Source organism: Chiloscyllium plagiosum, chromosome 19, assembly GCF_004010195.1.
Source record: "Chiloscyllium plagiosum isolate BGI_BamShark_2017 chromosome 19, ASM401019v2, whole genome shotgun sequence".
Taxonomy (NCBI): Eukaryota; Metazoa; Chordata; class Chondrichthyes; order Orectolobiformes; family Hemiscylliidae; genus Chiloscyllium; species Chiloscyllium plagiosum.
Genome location: NC_057728.1, coordinates 12,400,448 through 12,422,971, shown reverse-complemented (window position 1 = coordinate 12,422,971; position 22,524 = coordinate 12,400,448). Strand labels below are relative to the sequence as shown.

The following is a 22,524-nucleotide window of genomic DNA, read 5'->3' as shown; positions in this document are numbered from 1 at the left end:
CTTCCACTTTTGTTCCATACATTTTCCCACACCTTTCATTCAATGATCTGTCTAACTGAATCATACAGTCAATCATACAGTCAGGTCAGTGATCACTGCCCTCATTCTAGACCTCTCAACAGTGAAAAGCATTCTATTTTTAATTAGTTTACCTCATTCTAACAAAGCTCTCCACAATTCTGTCAAACTATCCTGGAAGTTCTTATATTCTAACAACTGTAGCCTCAAATTTTTATCCTTTCTTTGCATTTGAACCTCCTCACTCCAGCAACCATTTTATTGAATCTGTGCACCAGCCTGACTATTATCTCAACAATCCCTCTGTACTACAAAGTTTAAATTGGCATACCGTACATAAACAGTGCACTTGTTAGAGTTTTATATAGATTTATCTCCACATTTGTGTTTTAAATTTTATGCCATAAATGGCATTTGCAACACCTTGTTACATTATTAAATCATTTTCAAATATCTAACAACTACCATCTTGCAAAAGCAATCAGACAACTCAGTGGAAGTTGTGCATTATACCAGAGAACTGACTTATTGCTGTGGTTTTAGAACACCACTACAAAATGAAGATGGGGAAAGCCCAACTTTGGTGTTTTTATACATAATACTATTCAACATAAACTCCATTAAAACACAAACGAACAAAGAAGTGCGTCTGAATTATTTTAAGGTTTTTGGAAAAATCACATTACTTCATTTGTGATTTTTATTAACATTACTGCAAGAGTTTAAAAGATCAGACATTAAAGAACAGAGATGGCACTGAAGTGAACAAATTGGCAGCAAGTCTCATCTTTAAAACACTGTAGGTTAAACTAACCGACAGACAGACTGTTTACTAAGGTGTCGTCATTCCTCAATTTAAGATCTGTCACAACCCATAAATCAGTCTGAATTGAATGCTTCTAAATCCTTGCCCTTTTAAGACATACTGCAACATCCTAACAAGTGACCTTCTTGCGCACTATTCATAGGATCCCTAGTGTGGAAGTAGGCCATTCAGTCCTTCAAATCCACAGTGACCCTCTGAAGAGCATACTACCCAGGCCCAGACTCCTACCCTATCCCTGCAACCCTGCATTTCCCATGGCTAATCCACCTAACCTACACATCTCTGGACACTGTGGGCAATTTAGCATGGCCACTGTGGGAGGAAACTGGAATACGTTGAGGAAACCTACACACACAGGGAGAATTTGCAAACTCCACACAGTCTCCTAAGGGTGGGATCAAATCTGGGTCCCTGGCACTGTGAGACAGCAGTGCTACACTGATCCATTTCATTTCTGAGCTGACCTGTACCAACTTTTTGTAAGCTCTTTTTGACAGTAGAGCTAAGAACGAATATTTATCCATCTAATTAGTAAAATCTACATTAGATTATCATTAATAGATGAAAACTGCCAGGCATCAATTGTTTAAGGTGGAATAGCCTGAACGTGACTTGGCCATTTTAAAAAAAAGTTATTTGAAGAAAAATGTAAACCGTTTTTGTATATTGCTTTATGAACATTTAAGGTACGTTACATAGAAAAAGTTTACACACTATGAATGATTCCTCAATACAGAGGGATGTGGGTCATTGACAAGACTAGCATTGGTTGTTCATCCCTAACTGTGCTTTAAACTGTGAGGCTTGCTAGTTCCTAAAACATTAGACTAACCCTCTGGATTATCAATTCAATAACAATACCAGTATTATCATCTTTCCACACTTTCTCCACAACAGTATCTAACTACTCCACCACTGGACTTGCACAAAAAAAACTATTACTCAGCGAAAAGTGTCAACCATAATTTCTACCTGTAATTTGCATAATATCCGAAGTCAATATTCACACAAGTTAAAGGAAGTAACTCTTTTTCAGCATGTGTTTTAATATCTCCTGAAGACATACATTAAGACAGACAGAACACTGAACTGTAATTCTCTGTCATAAGTACAAGTAGTGAAGTGAAAGAGGAGGCATGAGGGAAATGTACAGCTCACAACAGGAATATCACGTGAATGACATTGCTCTCAAAGCAGCATAGAATTCATAGAAGCTACACTCAACAAGCTACTGAATTTAACGATGAGAACCTACAATATGCTGAATCAACCAATCAATGTGCATTTTATTCAGGTACAAATTATTCTGGCACAAAATCGTTACATAATTTTTCAGAAATGTTTGATGTTACTGATGAAAATGATTGATATATAATAATAATTTGTGAAAAATTAGTTCCAAATAAAATATTCACCATGTTACTAAAAGTAAGTATTTAACTGGCCAAACCATACTGAATGTTTACTTGAGAGTGAGGACATTCCGAATTTTGGATTTTACCAGATGTTGGATTGGTTACATTTGGGCAGTGGGCTGTTCAGACCAATCCGGGTTGTGTGGGGTTCAAGGGTCTCTTCAAGGTTGGAAACAGACTGACGGCAAGCAGTGGAACAGATAACACGTGCAACGCCAAGTCAAATTGTCCACATAAATCAAATATAATTGATGCATGGCATATTCTATGCATGTCCAGTTTTCAACCAATGGCAGCTTTTGGACAATTGTTTTTGATAGAGTATACAAGTAAATATCTCTGTAAATGTTGTTGTGGAAATGTCTCAAAACACTCTTTGTATAAGACAGACTTTTAATTATAATCAATATATCCTTTAAAAATTATACAGAAACAAGTTTTTATTCGTATGTTGTCTGCAGCATAAGAGAGTTCTTTGTCATAGAGATTCCCCTTTCCTGATTAGATCACTGTCCTTAATCATGCATGTTATTCTGGGATTCTCATGTGACATCTGAATTTGCAAATGCCACTGAAAGCAGAAGTGTGTGCATGCACGCACACACACTGTGCGATACAGGATGAAACTCACAATCACTGTAGAAAATTGTTGAGACGTTAAGTTAGTTCAATGTTGAAAAGTGTAAACAATGAAATCATGTTGTAATTCACCTGGCAAGGGCAGTATTCAGCAGTCTTGATTTTGCTGGCGATGTAACTTTATGCTCCAAACCAGGGTTAGTCAAAGATACTGCAACTTGCTCTTGTGGAGGCATAGACTGACTCTGATGAGAATCCTTTGACACTTGAAGGTGCTCCTTGTCTTTTACAGTTTCTTTCTCCTTTGAGCGTGCTTTATGTTCAGCAAGAAGAATGTCAAATTGTTTCCTTCGTCCTGGTACTGCTCTCCGATGATTAAGTGAATGAGTCTGCGCAAAAGCAAGCGAATAGAAGGCATTCCAGATACAATTGAAATGACACTTACAAATATGAAGCTATTAGCTTAGTTGTAAATATTGTGCCCCACCACATTGTTGAAATGTTTAAACATTTTTGAGGTGAAGTAGTTTTTGCTTTATTAACAATGATTTCAAACTCAAATTTGAGTTACATGAATATAACAACGATATTCACATACACGTTCAATAACAAATTGCAAAATTGTATCCATTTCAAAATTCCATTGTAAATATCAACCAAAGAGATCAACCAATCATTTTGGGCAAAACACATACCTTACACGTGAGTGACCTTGTACATGGTTTCTTGGTCTCAGGATCCATAACACCACAGTGTCTGTTGGGGTCAAATTCCCTCTCTGTTGAATTGTGAAAAAATTGAATTCAGTATACTGATGACAGCCAGACAAATTGTGTTTTCTCTACAATACCTACATCTAAATTGATTATAAATGCACAAAATCAGAGATATAAAATATTCCAGTCAATGCCAAATGCTCAGGGTTCAAGTTTATTTTCCTTCTTAATATAAAGCATTACTGAGCCTTCAAGACTGAAAAGAGATACATTACAAAAATGCAAACATTCTCAAGCTGTTCACTTCCAAAGTGTAAATAGCTTATGGTATTTATTCAACATTTTTAATGGATTGGATTTTGTGTAGTCATGGACTAGGAGGGCTGATTCAATAGCCGAAGCTCATTCACTTTCCACAATGTGTTAATGCGGATGTGCCGTGTAACTGGACTCCTCATAGGCAGGTTCGCATTGACGCCCAGGGATTATATCGCCTCCCACAGCTCAGTTCAACAGCAATGATCACATCCATCATGCATGAAGCAGGCACACTGAAGCATGAAAAACTGAAAACAGTCACCAAAGATCCAAAATGATCTCGGGCCACCTGCATTTGTAACAATAAACTGATGTTTATTATAACAGGGCATTTCAAGCTTATGTCATCATAGAATCACACTACATTGAAGCTCACCCTGTCTGCACTAGCTCTTCCAAAGACCTATCTAATCATATCCAGACTTGTGCATAATTTTCCTTTTCCAAGTGTGTATTCAATTTCCTTTTGAATGTTACAATTGAATCTTCTTCAATCAACTTATCAGTTAATATGCTCAGATCATAACAACTGTATAAGGATAAAAAACTCAATTCTCTTGAATTTGTGCCTTCTTGTCATTGACTTACCTACCAATAGAAATAGACCCTCCTTATTTACTCCATCAAAACACTTCATCATTTCAAACACTTGAATTAATTCTCTCCTTGAACTCAGTTTGAAGAACAATCCCAGGGTTTTAATATGCCAGAAGTCCCTGTACCCTGGTATTCCAAAAATCCTCCAGGAATTTGAAATTCTTCCTGAAGTGTATTGTCCAGAAATGGGCACAGCTCTCCATCTGAGGCCTAACCAGTGATTCACAAAGGTTTGGCACAATTTCTTTGCTTTTGTACTCTATTCCTTTATTTATAAATACCAAGATATTGAATGCTCTTCCAACAGCCTTGTAAATTGTCCTTTCACATTCAGAGACACATATGTATGTTTACGCTTATAAACGGTAAAAGTAAAAAAAAATCCAAAAAATATGAAAGATGTCAGATACAGAAAGTACTAAAATACTATTGCCTGAATTACTTGTGCTTTCCATATGCCACAAAGCATGTCCTTCTCCTCATTTTATCTTTGAATCCACATTGTTTACAGTATACATTAACTCTGCAGCAGCAACTCAGAATTGTAACTGTCCCCATATTCACTTCCTGAAAGAGTTTCATACCACAAACACCTAGTGTATAATGCTTACATGTGAAATGATACTAGAAATAGGTTGCAAGATGGTCACTTGCTTTATGCTTCCGACTTCTCAAGCTTGCATCTATGTGTATAAACCACGACATCACACAATAGAAGAGGTCAAATTTGAAGTGTAAGACTCCAATTAAGTGATCAAGTTCTTGACTGTATTTGAAGATGCTATCTTGAACACCACTAAGCCAGAATGCATTGTGCAAAAGTATTAAAGGGAATAGTTAAGTTTTCCCCAAACTGCCCATTACCACCTTTCTGATGTCCTTCCATATCTCTCTCATACTCATTCATCGTTAGAACATAGAACAATACAGCACAGAACAGGCCCTTCGGCCCACGACGTTGTGCCGAACATTTGTCCTAGCTTAAGCACCCATCCATGTACCTATCCAATTGCCGCTTAAAGGTCACCAAAGATTCTGACTCTACCACTCCCACAGGCAGCGCATTCCATGCGGGTTCTCTGGGTAAAGAACCCACCCCTGACATCTCCCCTATACCTTCCACCCTTTACCTTAAATTTATGTCCCCTTGTAACACTCTATTGTACCCGGGGGAAAAAGTTTCTGACTGTCTACTCTATCTATTCCTCTGATCATCTTATAAACCTCTATCAAGTCACCCCTCATCCTTCGCCGTTCCAATGAGAAAAGGCCTAGCACTCTCAACCTATCCTCGTACGACCTATTCTCTATTCCAGGCAACATCCTGGTAAATCTTCTCTGCACCCTCTCCAAAGCTTCCACATCCTTCCTAAAGTGAGGCGACCAGAACTGCACACAGTACTCCAAATGTGGCCTAACCAAAGTCCTGTACTACAAACAAACTTTCAAGGTCAGGTTGCAGCATAGTCTCATGTAATGATAATGTGAAGAGGTTTCATGCAGTCAGTAACTTATGCTACTCTTTCCATACATAAACACATCACAGGCAAAAGTGATAGGCCCCAGACTTTTCTAAGAATAGAAGCACCTTTTAAACCATAATGCTTCCTACACAAGCTTCAGTCCAGAGTGGTTACTGGGAGGTACAGTGTATGAATAATTGTAATTAGGAATTTAAGGTGACAATGGTAAAGAAAATAATTTCCATGGACCGAGCATCTTTTTGGGGCCTAAATATACTATAACCAATTAAATACATTTGGAATTCACTACATGATGCAGACATTGAGTACAGCACAAGTTGCAATCATCTGCAAACAGCTGTGACCAGAAAATTTGTTTCAGTGGTGAGTTGAGAGTATTGACCAGAATATTTGGGATTACTCTCCTGCTCTGCTTCAAATTATAGCTTGGAATCTTTTACAAACATCTGCAAGGATAGAGAAGCCACAGTTTAACAACTCATTGAAAAATCGGCACCCCCAAAAATGGAGTACTCTGTAAATAAAGCACTGAATTAATCAGTCTAAATTATCTGTTTAAGTCTCTGAATGGCACTTGAGGTCATGACCATTGGTTTCAAACACCAAAACACTTGTACTGAGAGAAGCCTGACATTTTGCTTAGAGTAGAGTCTGCCGATCAGTGGATTGGCTTGTCTTTGTTCAAGTTGATCAATCCTCAATTTTTGATGTCAAGGTATGTGCTTTAAAGAATAATGATTCAGAGCTTTCTTGATTCATTCAAGCACTTGCATGGCCAGAGGGTAAGTATGGAGATTATCAACCACATCTGTGCAACTATGCAAGGTGGATTCTCGTCAGTGAAATAAATTTACAGAACACTGCAGTGCCAGGGTGTTCTCTAGTATTTGCTCAAGTAATAGGGTTCTAAGCCAGATGACAGTGTCTTGCGGAAATTTTGTCAGAAAAGTTTCTGTTTCAGGTTTCCAGAAACCACAATATTTTGCTTTTGTGCTGGCTCTGAAATTTGGATTACAAAGAGAGACATCACTTCGAGACCCTTGAGAAGCATCAACAACATTGTTTGAGATGGATTTTCTGCATCAGGTGAGAGGACAGGCGAACTAGCACCTGTGTCCTTGATGCAACTAACAGCACCAGCATCAAGGCAAGTACCAGCATCATCCAAAACCCATTCTGCTGGCCATCACATGCTTAGGATGCCTGAGTTCCAACTACTAAAGCAAATTATCTTAGGCAAGCTTAAATAAGACACTTGAACAAGAAGAGGAAGAGCTATGAGGGGGCACAAATTTAAAGTGATTTACAAAAGTAGTAAATGTGAGGAGGTGAACAACAATATTTTTCACACAGTGAATATTCAGGGCAAGGAATGAAATGACTGCAACTGTGGTGAAGGAGGGTTCAATTGAGCCACCCAAGAGGATACTGTTTGACTATTTGGATAGAAACATTGTGCAAGGGTATGGAGAAAAAGCAGAAGGTCGATATTAGGCAATCATTCTCATGTGAAGAGCAGATGCAGGCATGATCGGCCAAATGGCAGCCCCAGTACAATAACACTTCTATAATCAATAGCCTATGATATATGGACCATCAATATTATGTAACAATGGATCACAAAAAACAGGAATTTAAAATAATGATCAATACTAATTTCAGAGTATGTCACATTGATTATGCTGCAACTTACTATCCCACATTTTCTGCTTATCTCATTGTGTTCAAAGAGAAAGAATGCATCTCCCTGATATATGAATAATGAATATCCTTGTGCTTATTACCTTTGTTAGCTGGCTGCAGATATTTTGATTGATTAGCTACTTCCTGGACAATTTATGGTCAACTAAAAAACTTAAACCCTCGACTTGAGAGCTCTTGTGGTGCAGTGTCTCTGAGCCACAAGACCTGGGTTCAAGTCCTATATGCTCCAGAGGTGCTTCACATAAATGTCTTTGGATTCCACAACAGAATTTTTTTTACATATAATTTAATTCAAGTGGCTGAAAGAGTATCAATGACAGTTTTCCAACTGTCTCAGACTGAACACTGTTTGGTTGAGGTCTGAGTCAGTATTCACAAAACATCAGAGAATACCTAATACAAAATATTTCAATGCCCTGCTTTATACTTATCCACCTACACCTGACAAGCAGATTAAGATCACAGAAAATTATCAATGTCCTTAAAGAGGGTACTTGGACATTTTTCATCATCATCTCCCCTGCTGTCTTGCTTTCAAAGTAGATTCAGAGTACAAACTTTCTTCAATAAATGCAGGCAATGGGATTCCTAGCAGTTCTGCATTCAAGATATATGACGGGCCACCACTAATTTGCCTGAAAGATCAAACCTACGAAGACAATTTCCATGAATAATTACATCAAGACAGCACATGACACTGTAATGACTGAATTGCAACTTGTCTAAATGGTTTTAATCAGCAAATCTATCTTCCTAATTTACTGGAACGATACTGGGACATGATGCGAGTCCAACATTATATTGAATTGCATATGGCCACTCAGACCTTCAAACAGAAACAGGCTTCATTTTAAATTATATCTATTTGTCCAGTGAAGTCAGCAGTAACAGTTTAAGCAGATAAACAAACTCAGCAAACAAGAGGCTACAACTGCAATGAGTCCGGTTTGTTCCTCATCTATAACCAGATGCAATGTTTCGAATCTTCTTGAGTTTTGAGGTCTGGAAAAGGAGCTAAAATACACTTGTCTTCTGAAAATAAGGAAGTAAGTGGAATACATCTGGATTTGGGAAGTTATGGTTGACTACTTGCCACACATTCTAATGGTTGGTCCATCAGCAGTACTAGAGGTCTGACAAAACCGGGAGAGACAGACTGAGGAATAAGATTTATTTAGGCTTTGAAATAAATTCACAGTCTGGAGCTAAGCTATAGAAGTCAGTGAGGTCTAGCAGTCTCCAGCCAATCTGTGCTGAATTAGTTAATCATAATAAGGTTTGGCATCTACTTCAATATAACCTTAATGTATGTGTGTGTATGTACATATGCGTGCATATATACTAGTGTGTGCATGCGTTTGCATATGTGTGTCTTAGTATTTGTGTGTGTGTGTGTGTGTGTGTGTGTGTGTGTGTGCGTGCGCGCGCGCGCATGTGCTTGTAAGTGTGCATTTATATATATATGCTGTGTGGATGTCCATATACGTGTGTGTCTGTGTGCGCGTATGTCCAGGTGAGGATATGTGAGGTGAGAGGAAGAAATTAGCTTTCATTTTTATCCATTACCCTTCAACTACTCTAAGCAGGAAGTGTCTGTACAACGACAGATTTGCATTCAGATACACCTGCCTCAAACAGTACTACTTTATCCAGCTGTGCCAGATGCAACATTCAGATTTTCCTTCAACTTAAAGTGTGGAATTGCTATTATAAAAATAGATAATGCTGGAAATAATCAGTAAATCAGGGAACACCAATAGAAAGAGAAACTGAGATCGTGTTTGAGGTCAACATACTTACTTTAGAACTGGAATTTTGATGAAAGGTCAATAGCCAGAAACATTCATTTTGTTCCCTTTTCCGCAGATGTTGTCTGACCTACAAATATTTTCAGTACTTTCTGTCTTTGTTTCATCTTTCCGGCAATCACAGTATTTTGCTTTAGAATGCCAGTTAGTCTATTTTAAAGTTAAAAAAACATACAACTTTGTCCACCCCAGTCCAAAAGCGGCTGCTCCATATTTTAAAGTAGTGTCGTTTTTTTAAAAAAAAGACTTGCAACAAAATATAATTTCAATTTACTGCCAATGGCTGAAATCTCCCAAAATACTCATAAGTTTTCACTAATTAATAAAAGATTGATACAATGATGCCATATTGGAAAATATACTGTTGAATAAATACACTTACTGAATGTCAACAATATGAACCACCTACAGACTAAATGTAAAGGGGACAGTCCTTACACAACTAAGTTAGTACCATTTTTCATCTTTGCATAATATATGTTACATCATAGAAAATGACCAAAAGGCTTGACATTAATTCTTACATATGTTTTGAACATCCATCCAGCTGATTCAGGCCTGTGAGCTATTTTACTATGAGGGCAACCTGAAGCTCTTTGCTACACTATGCATTTACTTTAACTTTCTCACATTTTGACCTGTTGATTGGTTCAGGCCATGTCATGGACCTTGCCATTTCTTCCAGTATTCTAACAGCAGCTTTTAACAAATATGATTGAAGTTCTTGTCAGAAAACCTTGAAGTGGTTAACTTTATGAAACAAAATACTGAGCAGTCAGTCAGTGATACCAAATGCACATTTATCTTAGCAGCAATTTTAACAACACAGTCACAAAATGACAAATGTGTTGAGGTAAACAAACCACGTGTTATACTACAACAGGCATTTAATATGTTTCAGGCAATGTACTTCTCTTCCAATCCAAATCCAAGAATTAGGAAAGGACATCAGGCACCTATGGGTCAGACTACAGTTGGAAAGGAGGCTTGGTCAACTGGAGAAGAAAAAAAAAACACAGAAGCGCAGTGGTGCTCAGTGCCTCATTGTCAATTGTGGGTTCTGACTGATCATAAATTAGCAATCATTAGGCCAACAAACAAGTTCACAAATTGTCAAAAGTTAATACACTGGCAGCAATTTTATTTATAGAATGGAAGTTGCAAAGTGAAGGCAAATAGGAGTGCGTGCAGCCATACCGTACCAATTAGAAGACCAGCCCAGACTAACCGTGGCAATTTGAGTCTCTTTTACAAAAAATATTCTCAACCCCATTCTCCTGTGTTCTCCCCATAACCATTGATCCTGTTCCTAATCAAGAAGCTATTTATTTATCTCTGTCTTAAAGATACTCAATGGCTTAGCCTCCATAGCTTTCTGCAGCAATGAGTTCCACAGATTCACCACTCTCTGGCCAAAGAAATTCTCTCTGATCTAAATTCTACAAGGTTATCCCTTCACTCTAATGCTGTGCCCTCAGATCCTAGTCTCTACTACTAGTGGAAATATTATTTCCACATCCACCCTATCAATGCCTCTCAGTATTCTAAGTTCCAATCAGATTTCCCTTCATCCCTCTAAACTCCATCCAGTACAAACCCAGAGTCCTCAACCACTCTACATGAGAAGATCTTCACCCCAGGATCATTCTTACATGCCTCCCTTGCACCCCCTTCCAGCACATCCCTCCTTAGATATGGGGTCCAAATTGCTCACCATATTCCAAATGGAGCTTGACCAGAGCTTTTAAACAGCATCAACAGTACAATCTCTGCTCTTTTATTTTAGCCCATTTGAAATAAATATTACATTTGTCTTCCTAACTGCCAAGTGAACCTGCATGTTACCTTAAAGAGAATCCTGAACTAGAACGCTCAAATCTCTTCAGGCTTTGGAAATCTGAAGCCTAAGACCATTAGGAAATAATCTTTGCTTCTACATTTCTGCTAAAGTGCATAAATGCACTCTCCCACATTATTTTAATAAATCAATTGAAACACTTGCGGTTGAGTGATTTCTGTTCATCTGTCCAATGGTAACCTTCTGAATCAAAAAAATTATGTAACTGAATAATGTACTGTCCTAAAATGGTCAAGGACAGAATCTATTTGGTTTGAGCTGAGAAACAATCAAGATATCATCATACCACTGGATATATTCCATTGGCCATCAACCAGAGGAAATGTACAGAGGAACAAATTTGCAAGGAAATCACAGAGAGGTGCAAGAAATACAGAGTAGCAATAATGTAAGGCTTTAATTATACTATACACTCTGAGATAGTAATAGTGCAGACAGCAGAGGGGGGAAACATTCCTGACTGTGTTTTAGAAATATGTTCTCCATCAGTAGGTTTCTGGCATTGTGAATCCGATTCTGGGTAATGAGGTCAAGTTGATCAAGTGTTAGAAGGCGCAAAAACAGACATTGCTGGAAAATCTCAGCAGGTCTGGCAGCATCTTCAGAGAGAAATCAACGTTAACTTTTCGGGTCTAGTGACGCTTCTTCAGTACTGGTTCTGAAATTCTGAAGGGTCGGGGACCTGAAAAGTTAACTCTGACTTCTCTCCAAAGATGCTGCCAGATATACTGAGATTTTCCAACAATTTCTGTTTTTGTTTCAGATTTCCAGCATCTGCGGTTCTTTGTTTTTTTTGTTAAGTGTTAGAAGAACAGTTAAGGATAGTGATAGTATCATAAAGTTGAAATTAGCTATGGAAAAGGGCAAGGAGCAATCAAAGTAAAAATCATTAATTATTGGAAGGCTAATCTGAATAGAATGAGAACAGATTTGACTTGGGTTTTTTTTTAAGTTTCTTCACTGGGTATCCCTGGTTGGGCCAGTATTTTTGCCCTTGAATTGAGTGGCTTGCATGTGCAGTTAAAAATCAAATCATGTTGCTGTGGGTGTGAAATCTGTAGCTGATTTAACAGACCAGATAAGGTTGGCAGTTTTCCTTCCTAAACGAGGTTACTGAACCAGTTAGTATTTCACAACAACGTACAATGATTTCACAAGCACGATTATAATTCCAGATTTTGTTTTACTGAATTCAAATTTCACCATCTTGGGATTCAAACCCAAGTCCTCAGGGTGGTATGCAAGTCTGTGGATTACTAGTCCAGTGACAATACCACTACACTATCACCTCCACAAACTACAATTATAGATTGGCAGCAAACAAAGAACAACAATTTCCCTTTAAAGAGAGTATATCTAGGTTGGGGAACCAAAACCAGAACTCACTGGATAACAGAGAAGATTAAGATAAAGGGGGGAAAAAAGGGATGCATATGACAGATATCAATTGGATAATAATGTTGAGAAGCAGCCTGAATATTGAAAAGAAACAAGAAAAGCAAAGAAAGAGTATAAGAGATTGGCAGCTAACATAATGGGAACCCTAAAGTCTTCTAAAGGTATAAAGGTTGGTAAAGAGGAGGAATGGGGCTGATTTGGAAGGAAAATGGGGATTTACATATTTATTTGCCTTCTGCTTTTATAAGTACTTTGCACCTGTCTTTACCAAGGAATAAAAGACTGCCAAAGTCATAGTGAAAGACAGGCAGTTGCAACACTAGATAGGTAACAAACTGATGTTTTAAAAAATGGTATTGGATAGGTTGGCTCCACCTCGACATAAGATGTCACCTGTATCTGAGGATATTCGAGGGAGGTATTACGTGGAAATTGCAAAACCTTCCTGTCATCTTTAGGTATAGGGATGGCAGCAGACAAACCTACAACCACAAAAGTTGCACCCTTATTCATAAAGGGCTATAAGAAGAAGCCCAATCACAAAAGACCATCAGTTTAACTTCAATTGTGAGAACACTTATAAAAATCATTATTTTGGACAAAATTAACAAATGTGAATTAAGGAAAGAAATTTGTTAAGGAGAAATCATGTTTAATTAATTTGATTGAGCTTTTGATTGGTTGATAAAAGGAGGATAATGTGGTTGATGTAAAGTATGTAAAATTCAAAAGACATATGAAGTGCTTCATAACAAATTTGTAAGTTAAAACCCATGGAATAAGGAGGGTAGGAACAGCAAGGATGCAAAGTTGGCTAAGTGACAGCAAACAAGTCCACACCGCCCCGCCAAAGCGCAACCCACCCATACCCCTACATTTACCCTTTACCTATCACTACTGGCAATTTAGCATGGCCAATTCACCTGACCTGCACATCTTTGGACTGTGGGAGGAAACCAGAGCACCCGGAGGAAACCCACGCAGACACGGGGAGAATGTGCAAACTCCACACAGTCAGTCGCCTGAGGCGGGACTGAGGGGTAAACCAAATGGACAAAATACTCACGCCTGGCTGGCTGATTCCTCTACACTCAATCACGGAGGAGTCAAGGCACTTACACCACTTCCCCATAATCTGTCCGTATTGAGTCCGAGTCATAGCACCACTGGACCCCAGTGGACGGGGGGGGGGGGGGGGTTCTGTTCCGTGATTGGTCAATAAGCACTCACATTCTGTCTGGTTCTTTAAGACTTCATTCTTTATTTTTCATATGGCTGGGCACAGATCACCCAGAAACACAGAGGTTATACACTTCCATGTTCCTCAGAGGACTGCACGCATGGCTTAAAACAAAGATATGTTTCCACACTGTAAGTAATCTAATCTAATCTAATCAAACAGGACCGAAGAACGATTACTTTTCAGACGCAAGGAAGGTATACATTGGGTTTGGTATGAGGACCACTATTTTTCTTTATCTAAATTAATAAAGAAGCTTGAGAGCAGGCCACAAATTCAAATATTGCAGATAACACAAAACTTAGGAAGTACAGTATTGTGAACTATGAGAAAGGTAGAAATTAAACTTCAAGAAAACAAACTTAGACAAGAGGAATGGGCAAACATGGCAGCTGAAATTTGATAGAGAAGAACGAAAAAATTAATTTTGGCAGAACAGTGAGATGCAAATGCCTTCGAATACATGTGTATAAATCATCAAAGATGGCAGGTCAGGATGACAGAGCAGTTAATACAGGTCATTCTGGTATACCACGCATTTCATCAGCACAAATTGGCTATAACGCAATTGACAAACTGTGGATGTTGTTTGGATAATGTGAACTTTTTACTGAACAGGTATAGCAATTTTCTACAGCGGTTTTCCATAGCACGATTTTCTATAGCACGAGTTTGCAGAGGAACACAAATGTCACGTTACTAGCAGAACGAGGGATTGAGTAGTAAAGCAAGGAAGTCATGAAGAACCTTAATAAATCATTAGTTTGACCTCAACTTGAGTATCATGTCCAGTTTTGGATGCCACATTTTAGGAAGGAAGGCATCAGAGAAGATTCAGTAAAGACTGATATGGGTTATTCCAGTGATGAAGGATTAAAGTGATTAGATTAAAGAACTGTTCTCCTCAGCAAGATTAAGAGAAGATTTGATAGAGTGAGCCAAAACGAGAGAGGTCTCGACAGACTAAAAAGAGAAAACTGCTCCCAAGACAGAAGGTTCATGATTCAAATAATATTAATTTAAGGTAACTGGCAATAGAAGAAATGGTGAAACAGGAAAATTAGTTTTATGCAACGTGTTGTTAGAATCTGGAATGCACTGTTTGCAGGTCTGATGGAGACACACCATTCAGATAAATATTTAAAGAAAAAATTGCATGGTTACAGGGGACTGGGCAAAGTTGTTGAGGAAGCTGATAGAATGACACTGAAAATAAAGTGTACTCCCCTCACACCACAGAAATACAAACAGCTAGAGAACCCCAAACTTTTCAAATTAAGCAAGCCGTACCAACTGTTACGGCAACTTCATGTTATTTCATGAAGTGGAAGTTATGGTAATATTCAGTGATTATTAAGAGCTTCATGGACAATATTTTTCAGTACGGCATCGAACAGGGGCCAGTAAACTACCTGCTGTCAAAATATGTAGCCAACTTACTTTTAAGTTTCTTGCAGTTTTAAATGTCTTTCTGAAAAAAGTTAAAAATCACACAACAACAAGTTATAATCCAACAGGTTTATTTGGAAGCACTTGCTTTCGGAGTGCTGCTCCTTCATCAGGTAACTCGGAAAGCTAGTGCTTCCACATAAACTTGTTGGATTATAACCTCATGCTGTGTGATTTTTAACTTTGTACACACCAGTCCAATACTGGCACCTCCAAATCATTTCTGAAAAGAAAAACACTTTGACAGCACTTTATTTAATTCATTATCAAAAATCCATCAGTCAGTACTGTTCTGTACACTTTAAGAAATTTCACAGTGAACAAATTATTTCTCTGAAAATTTACAAGTTCAGATAGGTTTGATGTGTATTCAAATATCTGGTGCGAGGTTAGCAAACTTGTGCGACTCCTGACTTTGAACAATCAAACCAAACTTTTCTCGCTACCAATTTTTAGAAAGTAGCTATCTAGACATGAAAAGGATTTCAGACATCTCAAATTCACAAATTATCTCATGCTTCACCCACAAGTGAGTCAGCAGTTATCTGGGCTAGACAAACTCAAAGGTTGTCTGCAATAGAAGGAACGTGGAATTAAGTCCTAATCTTAACCAGTGGTACAACAGGTTCAAGGATTCGAAAGGCCTACTGCTTGTAATTTGCATAAACTCTCCGAACACTGAAAATAATGAGAAGCCCTACATCAGGGCTCAAAAACCTTGGGAACAAGAGTAAATTTTAAAATTTAAGCTACAAGCCTTAAGTCCTCTTACTCAAGTATCAAAAAAGAAAAACAAGACTGTAACACTTCTCAGCTAAAACAGTGTGCTTTTTGGTAAATGCTGTCAAGAATTCTTAAAATCATTAAGTTTTACTGCAAATGAATACTGCATGTATCCATATTTTGTGAAGCAGTTCAAGCTTTATTTTGCAATTTTGGCATTGAGCACAGGAAAAGGGTGCTCAGCTTAGTATCCTATAAATGTATCAATTGAGTGTTTTTGCAATGTGTGTTTATACTACATTAATATTAATGCTGGCATTTATACATTCTCCAAACTGTTGGAAGTCTGAATAATTGGCTGGCATCAAAACATCATAATATATAATTGTCATGATTGTTTTCCTGAAGTTTCAATTCAATAGGCAATTGCCCATTGAACATTTATCCTTGCAGTGGAACTCAATTGAAGGTGAATTTTAAACTCTATGTATCATGATTAGATGTAAAGGAAGACCACCAAACCAGTGCTGTAGAAGATCACTGCTTTTTGTTATACATTGTGAAAATTATTCTTTATCAGTTTTAATTTTGGGACTTTCCAAAGCAGTTCTGACACATTCTCAATTGAATCTTAGACTAGCATGCTGTCATTCTTGGAAAAGTTGAATTGCATACTTCCTCAAAAACAAGGTATTTTGTTTTTACAGATATCCAGAGTAACAAACTTTAGAATTTGATTTCATATCAATAACTAAATTGGAGCTTAATGACAAAGTACCTTTCAGCATTAAAACATTTTAAAGACCAGATTTACTTAGTGACCATAAGGACTGATAACAGTTAGCAGGGATGGAAAACAGTTCTCTGGATTCAAATAGATGAGGGAAATTAACGGTGAGGACATTAACAAAACAGCTGTGAACAAGACTCTGATCAAATAAACAAGCATCAAAAGACACCTGTTATTCATATTCATTACTATCCAATGTAACAATCTGTCTTGAATTTACAGATCAAAATAAGCCATTCATACAAATGTTTTAAGTAAAAAATGAAATTGTTAAAATAATGATCTCAAGCCTTTTGCATACCTTGGGTGTTTGGAGGTTGCACTGCAAAGAATGCATGACTGTACAGAAGTGAACATTATTGACAACCATGAGAAACAACACGAGATATGCATTATGCATAATGCACTGTATTATGTCCCTGCAGCTGGAAGAGTGAAGAACTGTGACGTTCAAGGAAAGATACAAATCAAATTAGTTTTGTATTGTGTTCGGAGTCACTACAGATGGCTGCAGGTTATCAAAAGATGTTGGTGGCACTTCAGATTCAGAACCAACTGCAGGTTTTGAAGAGGTGGGAAAGGGGAGTGAGATTCACTGAGCGGCCATTTATAGATGAGTAAATGGGATTGAATGCAGAAGAGTTTCCTAATATTTAATGATGTACACGATTGCAACTTTATGAGGAGATCCTTTAAATTTGGGCATAAGTTTAAGCATGTGGGTTCAATTTATCTTTGGAAAATTCACATATGCTTGCATTAATAACAAATTTTAGAAGTATTTACTGCATGAAATAAGTTTTCTGCCATAACTGTCTCATAACTTTTCTTTTCCTCCCTATCCCTGGCTTCCTAAGCACACCAATAGCAATAAAGTAGCATTCGAATTTCTACAGTGTGAAAACAGGCCCTTCAGCCCAACCGACCCTCTGAGGAGCAACCCATCCAGACCCACTCCTGACCCTATTATCCTATATTTACCCCTGACTAATGCACCTATCCTACACATCTCTGAACACTTTGGCCAATCATCTAACCTGTACATCTTTGGATTGTGGGAGGAAAACGGAGCACCCGGAGGAAACCCACGCAGACACAGGGAGAATGTGCAAACTCCACACAGACAATCGACTGAGGCTAGAATTGAACCTGGGTCCCTGGCGCTGTGACGCAGCAGTGCTAACTACTGAGCCACCGTGCCACCCCAATAGGAAATGTAGGGGATCAAAAATTGCTAAGATTGCATCATCAATATCCAGACAACAGGAATCACCTGAAGGTCAGTTCTATTCTCCGAGACGGCAAGCAGCATTTTCCTAAAATAATAAGACAGAAATCAGGAACTAACTGGAGGATCAAACACAGATCATGTTGCTTTAAGAATTATGCTTGGCTGCTCTCACATACTGTGCTACATGAATCTTCTTGGAATGAATTTAGCTGATGAGACAATTCTTGAAATTAGAAAGTCATTAAGATTTACTGGAAATGAATACTGTATCTATACAAGTTTTATGAAGCAGCTCAAGCTTTATACAGCAATTTTCTGAGCCTGATTGAATTTTAAAATAGAAGATATAAACATGAATGAATTGTAGTTAAGTTAGAACTAATGATGATATGTTAACTTGGGTAACTCTGAAAAAGACTTGTATGACACAATAAATGGCCTGTTTCTGCACTGATGCTTTGGTAATAGGAGCAAATTAATTAACAATTCTCACAAGATTTTTAGTAATTTTCAAACAATGTCTTCAGATCAGTATCTTGGCTTATTACAATGCATCTTGAGTGAGGCTATTGAAAGATAATTTTGTGGATAGCCATATGTAAGAACTGTTTTTCTCTTCTTTGTACTTCACTGTTTTGAGATTGGAGAATTAGAGAGATTCAAACAAGCAGGAGGTAGCGATAAAATGGGAATTAAAAATACCGATTGTCAGAATGTGAATCTTCGAGTCTCAGATTTTATTCACTGTTGAGTTCAGTTGTATTTGTCATTGATGAAAGATTGTGAAAATTGCTATTTGTAAAGATTAATGACTTTAGAAGGGACCAAAGGTATGGTGGTATGTTGGCTGACAACGCAAAGATAGATAAGAAAGTAACTGTGAAAATTTATGAAAAGTCTGTAAAAGGACACAGACAGGTTAACACCAACTAGCAGCAATGAGGCAACTCTCCCTCATCTCAATACATGCAGACAAGAAGGGCCATAAATTTGACTGGGACAACACAACCATCTTAGGATAAGCTAACCAGAGACATGCACGGGAATTCCAAGAGGCATGGTTTTCAACCCGGAATGCCATCAACAAGCACATAGAAACAGAACCCATATACGAACCACTGCAGTGGAAAACTGGAAATGACACCATCCATCTTAACAGACTGGATCACATAAATATCAAACAGAGTAAAACAACAACGTTTCACAGAAGTCGCACTGTTGATGTTACCTAGCATGGTGATGAAATGTTTGCATGACAACTCACCAGCTTGGCGAGCAAACCAACAACCGCACAGGTTAAGTAAATAGCAGAAATTGGGCTGTTAGAGGATAATGTGGGAAATCTGAACTTGTCTACTTTGGCACAGCCTTCGGCAAGAAGAATGGAAAAGCAGCATGTTACGTTAAGTGGAGAGAGACTGCAGAGATCTAAGGTGAAAAATGATCTAGGTGTTCTGATGCATAAACCATTAAATGTTATTATGCAAGTACATCAAGTGAACAGGAAGACAAATAAGAGCATCACAAATAGGAATAGGAGTAGGTATATGGCCCCACACATCTGTCCCGCATTCAACAAGGTCAAGGCTCATCTTCTCCAAGCCTCAACTTTCTCTCATAACAGCTTATCATAGTTCTCAACTCTCCAGCATTTCAAAAATCTATCCACGTCCTTTTTGAGTACTTCGTGATCTAGTTTCAGCAACTTTCTGGGGTACAAAATTCCAAGCATTCTCTATTCTTTGTGGGAAGAAATTACTTCACATCTCAGTGACCTCTTAGCTTGTTACCATGTTCTCCAGTCTCAAGTGGAAATTTCTATTCAACATCTACATTGTCAAGTCAGAGTCTTGAATAAAGGCAAAACCTGTTTAGTTGTTCTTGATAAGCGAACTCCTTTATCCCAAGAATCAGACTAGTGAATCTCTTTTGACTTGTCATCATTGAGACCAAGCTAGTGATTTGTTAAGCATTTTATTAGAACTTCCTTGGTTTCGTATTCTTTTCATCTACTTAAAAATCAATTTTTTTTTCAAATCAGCATTGTCAACTTCATATGCCACCTTTGAAGTTTGTGTTAAGTAAAGCCCTAGCTCCCTCTGCTCCCAGACACTCCTTAACAATTTAATAGGTTTTATATTGTTTCTTCTCATTGATTATATCAAAATGAATCCCTTCAGGTGTTTTGGCACTAAATTTCATTTAAAACTGGTCTGCCCATTTTACCAATCTGTCTACGTCCACCTAAGACAGCTTCTGTCCTCCTGCTTACTGCATTTCAAAGTTTTGGGTCACATGAATATTTATAAATAACGTGCCCTACACCCTTGGCTAATTTCACATGAAAACCAGGCCTCTTGGAATTCCCATGCTTGTCTCTGGTTAGCTTGTCTAATTTCTACAATTTCCTTTGCTAAGAATAATTATCCTTGCTCACCTATAGACCATGGGTGGCACGGTGGCTCATTGGTTAGCACTGTTGCCTCACAGTGACAGGGACACAGGTTTGATTCCAGCTTTGGATGACTGTATGCAGTTTGCATGTTTTCCTCTTACTTGTGTGGGTTTCCTCCAGGCAGTCTGGTTTTCTCCCGCAGTCCAAAGATGTGCAGGTTAGATGGATTGGCCATGCTAAATTGCCACATAGTGGCCAGGGTTGTCCAGGCTGGGTGGGTTAGCCATGGTAAATGCGAGGTTATGGAGATAGCGTGAGGGTGCGATATGTTCTTTGGAGGGTCAGTGCAGACACTGATGGACCAAATGGCCTCTATCTGCACTGTAGGCATTCTGTGATTCTATGGGTAACAGGAAAGCTACAGTACCGGACATAAGTAACCAGTCTTTATATCTGGATCTAGGCAATTTTGACAATGTTTGCCTATGGTAAGCAGCGTAGCTGAACCAATCGTGTCTTCACCACACATGCAGACACAAGCATATTTCAGAGGCGCACCTTGGATACATATCATAGCAGAATCTCTATTAGTTTGTTCTGGCCCTAGCTTGTGGACAAGAGGGCCTGTTGTATAAACCCTACATTCTCAGATACCAAAATATTCAATCCTATTTGACAATTCTGATCTTGATAAAATGAAATAGTTTTAAATTGTACTAACTACCTGAAAACATTTTTTTTAGTCTTAACCATTCCCCTCCCTAGAAAACCTAGATGATTAAATATATAAACATTATATTACAACTCAATGATTTTGTTTTGCTTTATATCATAACTTTAACTTGAATATAGTATCAACAAGCAAGAATCCACCTAACATCTCATAGGTATTACTGTCTTGCTCTTGTCAATTTCTTTCTCAATGAACAATATGAACAATGACAAGTAGTTAACTGTATGACAGAAGAAAGCGAATGAAAATACTCACCAGAAAGTCTTTTTTGAGACTTATTACTGCTTTTAGTGCCATTTTGATGTTTCTTGTCTATCACAGGAGGTACTATTGCTTTCCCATTTAGAATCTTCTCAGGTGAAGGTGGCACAGGCTTTGAATTTGTTGCTGTCAAAGCAGACTTAACCAAAGTTGCAGAAGATGTGGAGGATGAAGAACCAGAGGAGGTGGAGGTGGTGGTAGTGGTGGTTGAGCTCATTTTAACATTGGTACCATCTGCTTTCACCAGGTTAGGGATCTTCTCAAGGCTGACTACTGGGACAGGAACACTGCAAATAAAAAGTCCCATTTGTTAGAATTGGTCAATGCTACTTCCCGGTGGTCACCCTTTCACCAGCACAAACATGATTTGGAGATGAACAAACCAGGCTCCAGATATTGTGCAATATTTCTGTACTACAGCTGCATTCAATTTTTTTAATCAAATGATACAATCACACATTATGATAGTTTGTGGATGTAATGGATGCATCAAGAGGTTTAGGAAAGCAAAGAATGGGGAATAAGATATTCTCTCATCACAATAAACAATGAAAAAATTGAGAAGCAACTGAACATTAGTTGTTAAGTCTTTCCTAACTGAACTTAGAGACCAGTTTAATAACTAGATTACAACCAACACCAAAACAGCGAAGAGGGTTACCTCAGATTACAACAGGATCTGGACCAGATGGGCCAATGGGCTGAGAAGTGGCAGATGGAATTTAATTCAGATAAATGCAAGGTGCTGCATGTTGGGAAAGCAAATCTTAGCAGGACTTATACACTTAATGGTAAGGTCCTAGGGAGTGTTGCTGAACAAAGATACCTTGGAGTGCAGGTTCATAGCTCCTTGAAAGTGGAATCGCAGGTAGATAGGATAGTGAAGAAGGCATTTGGTATGCTTTCCTTTATTGGTCAGAGGACTGAGTACAGGAGTTGGGAGGTCATGTTGCAGCTGTACAGGACATTGGTTAGGCCACT

The 22,524-nt window shown here is 38.1% G+C and overlaps 1 protein-coding gene across 12 annotated transcripts in view; it reads right to left on the bottom strand.

Annotated features, from left to right (window-relative positions):
* The window catches only part of LOC122559522 (ataxin-7-like protein 1), a 244,320-nt gene that overhangs the window by 30,784 nt on the left and 191,012 nt on the right, over positions 1 to 22,524 (bottom strand). For all 12 annotated transcript variants that reach the window (XM_043709110.1, XM_043709111.1, XM_043709114.1 and 9 more), the window contains 3 exons: positions 21,538 to 21,830; positions 3,534 to 3,616; positions 2,971 to 3,227 (listed from right to left, as the gene is read on the bottom strand). In XM_043709110.1, the coding sequence (XP_043565045.1) occupies positions 2,971 to 3,227; positions 3,534 to 3,616; positions 21,538 to 21,830 (633 nt within the window). The remainder of the gene's footprint in view (positions 1 to 2,970; positions 3,228 to 3,533; positions 3,617 to 21,537; positions 21,831 to 22,524) is intronic.